This window comes from Vidua chalybeata, chromosome 20 (assembly GCF_026979565.1).
Source record: "Vidua chalybeata isolate OUT-0048 chromosome 20, bVidCha1 merged haplotype, whole genome shotgun sequence".
Lineage (NCBI taxonomy): Eukaryota > Metazoa > Chordata > Aves > Passeriformes > Viduidae > Vidua > Vidua chalybeata.
In genome coordinates, this window is record NC_071549.1 from 4,633,340 (window position 1) to 4,642,748 (window position 9,409).

Below are 9,409 nucleotides of genomic sequence, written 5' to 3' on the forward strand. Positions count from 1 at the left end.
AGACTCCCAGAAGAGATCACACTGCATGTGCAGAGCATTGGAGTTCTCACATCTCTGCTCTCAGTCCCTGAAATACTTCCCAACATCTCTTTGGCCCTTCAAGCCCACACCTAAGGTGACAAGGACAACAAACTACAGCCTGAGTGTACGTGAGGAGCTCTTTGAACAGGGATTTCTCCTGCACTCCTACTTAGGTTATCTCCTCTTTTGCATCTTTTCATTTTTAAACATCCACACTACAGGGTTTGCTGCTATGAAAGTGACATTATGGACAAGAAGCCTATTCTGCCTCACATTCTAATGTTAGTTTTGTTTTCTTTCTTGCAGGGGGAAGGTGTCCAACAGCTTCGAGAGGCTCTGAAGATTTTAGCTGAGAGAGTATTAATTCTTGAGCACATGATAGGAATTCATGGTAAGCACTGCTAAGGTTTTCTTCTCTAGGGAACCAGGGGCTCTGCTCAGGTTTGATGGTTAAACATCCTCCCAACTCTCCTGAGCTCTCTGGTGTCTGTTCAAGCCCCATTTTCAAAACTAGGTACCATGACTTAGGGGTGCTTAGAACTGTTGAGTTCCAGCAGCTGTACTACCTCCTCTGGCTTTCCAGTAGCAGGTGAAATGATCCTTACAGTGATTTTTGTTACAGTTCAGGCAGCCAAGTCATGAGCAGCAGCTCAAGCCATGTGGCACAGATCATCCACCAGCTTCCCACAGAGCTGCTTGTTCAAGTCTTTAGGCCAGATCATTTAATCCTGTTAACAGCATCTTCCAAGTGACTCGAACACCACTGAGGCCCTTGCTTTGTGCAGCACCAGGTTTGCAGAGAAAGCCCAGACAGTGCTGCCATGTCACCCTGAAAATCAGTGATCCCTGAACATTTTGTGATCATAACTTACATGAAACCTATTTTCACAGTCAGATTTAAACAGAGTTTAAATGTTTTACATTCAGATAGATTTTTGTGATCTCTTGAGGCTGTTGGCTCTCCCCTCACTGGCACGTGTGTACATCATCCCTTAAAGAATGTTCTCTTCCCTTAGCCACAGGATGGTGTTGGTTATTGTCACAGGAGTTGGTTATTGCCACACTGCTCCTTCTGGGCTAGCTGAGGATCAATTCTCTCACAGCTGCCAAAGCCTGATCTGATGCCAATTTCTCCCCTTTCAGAAACACAGTTAGAGGCAAAATGTTTGCCTCTGCTATCCCAGCCTGTGAGCAGCAAACCTGTTCCATGGCACTGAGCAAGTCCCAGAGCACTTTTCTGTCCTTGACACGTGGAACCTCATTCCTGGCCTTGCTGGTGAGCCCAGCTCACACCTCCCCTCAGATCAGCATCCACTTTTATTGGGATGTGGCCTTTGGATATTGATTTAAGCTGTGGAAATGCTGAGTAGCTAAAATGCCCAGCAGTCCTGACAGTGCCTCACTGCTCAGTAATAAAGCACTTCAGGCAGCACCTTGGGATCCCAGCCCTGTCTGGGGCCAGCAGTGCTGGGATGGAATTGCTGCTGGACCCTTCCAGTGCCAGGGCATGGCTGCTGGAGCCTGCTCTGCTCAGCTCTGCTCTGCTCTGCTCAGTGGCCTCGTGCCCTTGGAGGCCTCAATGCTATTTCCAAAAGCAATAGGCAGCAACAGCGTAAGATTTTTGGGAAACCCTGAATCACAACCCCATGATTCAACCACACTCACCCTGACCTTACCTCTGCACTAATCCTGCTTCACTTCTCATTTTCATTCCAAGGGTAGAAATATATTTTTTTTATGCTGCTGTGCTTTGAGCTGGTATCCTGGAGGTACCAGGGAGGTGCCCACTTGATTTCCTAGGCAGCAGCCCATGCCAGCTGGGATCATCTCCAGGGAAGAGGGAAAGGGGGGTTCCCTGGATGAGTCCAATAGAACAGGGTATTTACAAAAGCCAGGGTCTGGGCCTCCTTTGGCTTTTACTTTGTACCTTCACTTATAGTGGTATAAAGCAAAAAGCCACGTTCTTGGGAATGTTCTGTAGACCCTGGGACTGGGGCTCACGCAGCCTTGCCCCAGCAGAACTGCCTGATTTAGCTATTTTTCACATCCTCTTTGGAAATACAGCAGCAACAAGGCATGTGCTGGCGTTATTTTGAAACAGTCATTTCAGCAAACCATTTGTAGTGATCTGTTACTGCTTGGGATGAAGATGAGTTATTTACACCCATCTGCACTTCTATACCAGTGTAACTGCATCAGCAAACAAATGGAAGTTTTTTAATTGTGCACTGTGGATAGGTCATATTTAAACACCTGTATTGTATGACTTTAGGGCTTTTTTTTGTCCAATAAGTGTTGATAATTGTATTCCTACTCTGGGCTTTTGAAATAGTTCCATTCTTTCACTTCACACATATTTTAGGCCCTAAAAAAATACTGTTTAGAAAGGGAACTTGGAAAGTAAGGCCTATTTTCCTTGTGCAATTATGTTCATCTTTGTGTATATGGTCAAAAAGGCCTCAACAAAAAAGAGAAAAAGACATTAAATAACAGAAAATACTTTCCTTGAGCACAGACCTCCCCGGACTGAAAGGCACCACAGAGGTTTAAATCACCCAGCACCAACTGTCTGGTCATGTTCCCAGTGTAGGTGTTAAGGATTTGACCACAAGTCCTGGGGCAGCCCAGCTTTAAAACCCCACTCAGAAATGCCAATCCTATGCTCTCATTTTCCCAAGAAATTTCCCACTGAGCGTGGTTTCCAAAACCACAGCCACCCAAGCAACAAGGCAAAACACCCCAGCAAACAAACCTCTCCTATGCACTGGGAGGGCAGCTGGAGCTGACCTGGCCTGGAAGCTGCAGAGAGCAGCCCAGCAGGACACAGCAAAGCCCAAATTGTTTGGCAGGGTTTGGTGCCAGCAGACAGAGCCCAAATCCTCCAGCAGCCAAAATCTCACTGGAAACAGAAACACTGCCTGGTGGGATCAAACCAAGGGTGGCAGACTGGGCTCCTGGCAGGGAAACACAAACATCCAGCTCTGGAGGCAGAAGGAAGAAGAAACTGGGGCATTGGAAATGATGAGGCAGATCAAGCCACCAGGATCTGCTGCTGAAGAGTGGCCCAGAGCAGTGCATGTTTAATTTGTTTAGCTGAGGGAAGAGCAGGAGGTTGTTACCTGGAGCTGCTCTGGGAGCAGGGACAGCCACCAGCCATCCCCAGCATTACTGCTGATTTGGCTGCAGCCCAGGGTGGGTCAGTCCTTCCATTTAATCCTTTCAGTGCCTCCAAATGTCCTTTACTAGGAGTGAAATGGTACTTAAACCCTAAAAGCATCACTGCCCACTGCCCACCAGCTCATCCTCCAACACCAGGAGTCTGTGGGCAGTGCTGAATAGTTGCTGCAGCCCAAGTAAATTCATAATTAATAAAAGAACAGCACTTTAGAAATGGAACAACAAAGGAAAACAGGCCCTGCAGTAGGAGCACTTACCCCAAAGAGCTGAGGCAGAGCAGAGGGGAAACATCTAATGCAGGAGAAGTGTGATGGCAGCAAAGCTGTAGCTCCAAAGCTGCTTCCTGCCTGGAGAGCAAACAGGAGGGAGCACACTGCTCCCAGAAGAGGAACCACTCAGAAGGGCCCATGAGTGTCTTCCTCAGCCTCCCCTTTTAAATAGTGCTCTCCCATGACTTTCTCTCCTTACAGACTCTTTGTCTTCCATTGAGCCAGGCTCTGGACAGGATGTGATCCCGGGCTCCCCCCTGAGAACCAGCATCAAGATCAAGCGAGGAGGACCCCGGCAGCCCCAGGCCCACCAGCTCCTCTCTTCCCTGCTGGATGATGGTGAAGCCAGAAGGAGAAGCCACCGGATGAAGTAGGAGCATCTCTGTGTCCTCCCTGCCTGTTCTGCAGTTAAAGATACAGTACCCAGTGCTTAATTGCACCCTGCAGATGAAGTGGGTGGGAGGCTGCAGTGTTGGTGGCTGGGTTTCCTTCCCTGGCCAATACTGAGCCCTGGTTGCAGGGAATGACTTATCCATAGCTCAGAGAGGGTTTTGAGAATGTTTTCCTTGATTTTGTTGTTTTGCCTTTGGAATAGCAGTTGTCAGGTGTTTCAGCAGCTGCCTACAGGAGTGACACCTCCTGGCTGTGCCTCGAGGGTTTAACCCTGCCCTTGTTCTCTCACTGACCTTGACAGACACTCAGTAAAGCTCTGCTTAACTGGCCAAGCCCATCCATCCCACCCAGAGCCAAAGCCAAGCCAAGCCTTGTCCATTGCTGCAGTTGGAGGCATCTGCTTTTATTTCCTGTGTTGATGTCACACTGACTTCCAGGTGCAACTTCCACAGGCCACAAAAGCATGACCTGCAAGGATTTCTTTTAAGCAAAGAACAAATTAGAATACAAAGTACATTTAAAAGTATTACTCTTAAAATTCAGGTGGCTCTCTGGACTTTAGCAACAAAACCCTGGCTTTTCATGTTGCTAATTGCATATGAGGGACATTATTCTATTTGTGGTTGGCTAAACAAGGACTTTTGATGCAAATGTTCATGGAAACATTGGGTCAGAGAGTTTAGACTATTTCTGTGAAAACATAGAGCAGTTTGCTTGAGATATGATGGAATTGTGCAAGAATTTTCCCATACTGTGTTCAGCTTGTGCATACATCCAGAGATAATTAGTTTAAGTGGTGGCAGTAGCTATTCACAGAAAAGGATATTTTGCAATAGTTTATTAATCCTACAGCAATCAGGAAAAATGTTTTCACAGTGTTTTGTTTTAATCTTGTGAGTAACTCCTCACCATTTGGATCTGGAGACAGTGTAGGAGCAAACCACAGCCTAGGGAATTAGAGTCTTGTCAAGAGCTTATCTTGCACTGGGAGTTAAGTACAGAGTCATTTTACTTTTTGCAATAACTGGTTATTTTAGGGGCAGTACCAGCTTCCAGGTTTAAGAAGTTGAACCTGCCCTTCAGTGACAAATGAATCACTCCACCTGCTGTGCTAACCAGGTCAGACAAACTGATGTCATTCATGTAGTCAGTGATTTTTGTTAGAAGGGGGAATTTAATCAACAAAACTGACTGGACTATGTTTTACTTTTTAATTCCCACATTCTGACAGTTCTCAAATTCAGCCCAGGACAAAAGTGAGCAAATTGACTTGTGTTATGGCCCCTGTGTGTCTGGTTCCTGTGCAGAACACAGCTGTGTGAGCAGGCTGGGCTGCACTGCTGCAGAGTTTCTATCAGAGGCTTTCCAAAGAAAACACTCTGCAGTCCCTGTGTCAGCACCCCAAGTGATCTTCCCAAGGCAAAGACCTCTGGAAATGAGGCTAAAAATGGAGGAGCTCTGCCAGCCCAGCATTAGCCACACATTAAATTGACTGCCCACATACACTGTAAACATGGCAGTGCTACCAACAGAGACACCCAATCCCAGTTCTTCCTCTGAAGAGCCTGGCATTTCCACAAATGAGCAGGTTACAGGCTCCTTCAGGATGGCTGAACCCACCATGCCTTACTTGGCCCTGCTCTTCAGAAATCCAGCCATCCCCAGGCAGGTGAAATGGCATAAGCTGATGCTGGGCAAGCACCAGAACCTTGCTTTTACTGCTGGGCAGCTGAATAACAACCAGCTGTGCTGGAGGCAGCAGGGATGCAAGTCCCTGCCCTGCTTTTGCATCCTCCCCCTGCTTGGCCAGTGCCAGCTGCAGGGCTCATTCAGCCCACCTGGTTCAGGTTTTACTTCTGAATGATTGAATTTGCCAAGAAACAAGCCCAGAGCTTTGCAGGAGTCTGGGGAGGTGCCTGCCTGCACTCTTGAGTTACAGCTGGACTGTGGTGTAGAGAGGCAAGAAAATGAGTAGAACTCAAGTCCAGCAGGTTCCTGAGCTCAAGGAGCCATCCTGTATTTGCAATCCCTGTGGGAGAAGGAAATAAAGCCTCTCTGAATGCATCTTAGTTTCACCCCCAGCACTAACTCTAAACCCAGCATTAACTCTGAGGAGGTCTGTGGTGCTCGAAGAGCCCAAGTCCCTCCTTCCACTACTGGCAGGGCAAGAGCTCTGTTTGTGGCCAGCCAAGCAAGATTCAGCCATGGGAACATTCTTGGAATAATCATTCCATCTAAGAATTAAATGTCCAAAAAAAAGGACGTTTCCTCATTTGCAGGCTGACTCCTGTGCAGGAATTGAGAAGTACTTGGTTGCCTCTGTGGTGAATTGGGACCATCTTGGTCTGGATCACATGGGCACTCCAAGACCCCACTGGTGGCCTCCAGGAGATAAATCAGCCAGTTGGTGTTGGAAAATCAGGCCTGAGGAGGGAGGAGAAATCTCAGTTCAGTCTAAACTCGTGCACTGGGCAGGCTGGTGCCAGCTGTAGTCGAGGCCACAGGAACAATCTGTCCTCATGGCAGCTTCAGGAACCAAACCCAACCAAAGCAATCTTTAGAAAAGGAAATGGGGAAATTCAGTTTCACTGGTCCTGTAGCTACAGGGCTGAATTTGGGGAAGAGAGAATACAATGAGGCCACTTTTACTTCCCTGGCATTTCAGAGGCTTCACACTGAACTGGAAGAGAAATCTTTCTTTCTCCAAGTTTGTCTTCTGAATTCAAAGCTATTGCATGAACTTGGTGAGTGCTAATGCTTTAGTCACTCACATTGCTGAGGCATTCATACTGACACGGATTTGGAATTTTACATTATTTACAACAAATTACTGACAAGATGAAAGGAAAATTTAATGGAAGTTGTTTGCAATTAATCCTGCCAAGTCAATTGTCAGAAGGCTGTTCAGGTTTGGGTTGAAACCACTTTAATTATTGATACTATGAGCTATGTAACTTTTTCTCCTTGCTTTGTTTAGCCCCATCTCTCTGATGAGGTACTGTATCTTTAAATGGGGGACAGCAGGATTACACCAGGTGGATTTTCTCTCTCTGCTGGGGTTTCATTCCTCTCCACTCACACGAGGGCTGGACCACACTGTTGTGCCACCCCAGTTTAATTACATTTAAAGGTGAGCACAGCCTCACACACTGACATTGATGATGCTGATGACCAAGCAAACCACTCCCACCATATTCTCCATCATGGGCAGGATCCTGAGGTTCATTTCAGCCAGGGCATATAATGCTTCTTGCCATGTCTATGTAACTTAGGGGATTTATTTTGAATGCGTGCTCATTTAGAAATATATTTTAATTGAAATGTTTAGTGCTTTATCTTACATACATACTGTGCAATACCATAGTGTGTTCTTTCTGTTTCTTTTTTTTTTTTTTTTCTCCTAAGACTTTTTTGAAGTTCTTGATGTTTGTTTGAGCTCCAGTGTGTTTTTGACTTGGCTCAGCTCTGGTAGTAGTAGTGTTTTCCTTGCCCTGAGCTAACCAGAAGCAGCACATTGCACAACCAAAACCCTTTGCAAGCCATGCACCCTCATGTTCACCAGCAACCTGGAACTCCTGGGAGGCAGGGCATGCTCCTCTCCAGAGGGTCTAATTTGCACTTATTGTAAGGAATTGATAGCAACCCAGGGAACTAGGAATTAACTAGAGAGAAGAGCCCTCACCTGCTCCCACCAAACTCCACAGTCATTTTGGCATCAACTTTCAAAGGAACAGGCCTTACAAATCAGACCCAGCCCTGGAGCAGCATGTGCTGGTGCTGTGTGGGCTCTGCTCCAGTGTCTGCCATGAGCTGTTGTCATGTGGGACCCTGAGCACTGTGACAAAAGCTTCCAAAGAAAATCAGCTTCTGGAATTCCCTCCTGATGCAATGAGTGGAAACCCATCCTCCTCCACGTTTACACCTTCTATTTGACTCAAGATGACATTCCACTGGGAGTGTAGGGGTTAAACTACTCAGTCTCTGTGATTTCTTGGTTTCCTGTGAAACCAAGGGATTAAAAGGTGCTATAATTGTTCACGAGGCACATTCCCAGCCACAGAAGGAAATGGTAACTTCTTCAGCAGTCATTTTACACAGTACCTTTTTTATTTATATCAGTGTGTTTCATATGTGTGCCAATGGTCCTGGCTTCTCTCCTGGGAATCAGCTTTACAACCATTTGGTCTTTTATAGGGCAGCCATAGGCAGTATCTTCCAATCATGTGTAATTTCTTAACTTAGAACAAGAATAAATCTCGTCTGACAGGATGAACTCATTTATGGCAGGCTTTAATGTTTGTTGTAAACACAACCTGTTTGTTCCACCTCTTGCATGGTTACTTATCTGTTTTCATATTGCTATGTTATTGTTCAAAATATCTATTTCTCTTTATTTGCTATGGGATTTGTTACTGTATATGGAATGTTTTGTATTCAGCATTTTCTTACGGAGCGGAGTGGGAACAGTATTCAAGGACCCACAAATACCAAAGACCTTTCATGTAATGCACTGAGAAATAAACTTACTGTAAATGAATATCATGTCAGGTGTCCTCTATTTATGAAGTTCAGAGCAAGTTCAAGCAAACTGCAAGCCTGGAATTAGGGGTTTTCCTTCCTGACATCTCAGCCTTCTCTTTGGGAAAGCTCCTTTGCAGGGCTCTTAAACAAGATGTGCATGCTGTCAGGGACAGATCCCAAGCACAGGGACACATCCCAAACACAGGGACAGATCCCAAGCACAGGGACACATCCCAAACACAGGGACAGATCCCAAACACAGGGACAGATCCCAAGCACAGGGACAGATCCCAAACACAGGGACAGATCCCAAACACAGGGACACATCCCAAACACAGGGACACATCCCAAACACAGGGACAGATCCCAAGCACAGGGACACATCCCAAACACAGGGACAGATCCCAAGCACAGGGACAGATCCCAAACACAGGGACAGATCCCAAGCACAGGGACAGATCCCAAACACAGGGACACATCCCAAAGACAGGGACACATCCCAAACACAGGGACAGATCCCAAACACAGGGACAGATCCCAAACACAGAGACACATCCCAAACACAGGGACAGATCCCAAACACAGGGACACATCCCAAACACAGGGACAGATCCCAAGCACAGGGACAGATCCCAAACACAGGGACAGATCCCAAACACAGGGACACATCCCAAACACAGGGACAGATCCCAAACACAGGGACAGATCCCAAGCACAGGGACAGATCCCAAACACAGGGACAGATCCCAAACACAGAGACACATCCCAAACACAGGGACAGATCCCAAACACAGGGACACATCCCAAACACAGGGACACATCCCAAACACAGGGACACATCCTGCCCTCATGGGGAGGTGTTTTAGCTCCTCAGGCAGCCTCTCAGGTCACTTTTGAGCACCTTGCTGTGCATTGCAGAGTGAGGCTCTGCCCAGACCTGGCATATTCCTCCTCCAGTTCCTGCAGGAATTTTGTGCCAGGGCAGACCCAGGGATCCCAGCTCTGCCTGGGCTCAGCAAGGGCACTCA

General features: G+C 46.8%; 1 protein-coding gene across 2 annotated transcripts in view; it reads left to right on the forward strand.

The window, feature by feature from the left end:
* COL26A1 (collagen type XXVI alpha 1 chain) overlaps window positions 1-8,397 on the forward strand; it is a 168,528-nt gene extending 160,131 nt beyond the window's left edge. For both annotated transcript variants that reach the window (XM_053961317.1, XM_053961318.1), the window contains 2 exons: window positions 328-412; window positions 3,669-8,397. In XM_053961317.1, coding sequence (XP_053817292.1) covers window positions 328-412; window positions 3,669-3,841 — 258 coding nt within the window. In that variant the 3' untranslated portion in view covers window positions 3,842-8,397. The remainder of the gene's footprint in view (window positions 1-327; window positions 413-3,668) is intronic.
* The last annotated feature ends 1,012 nt before the right edge of the window (window positions 8,398-9,409 follow it).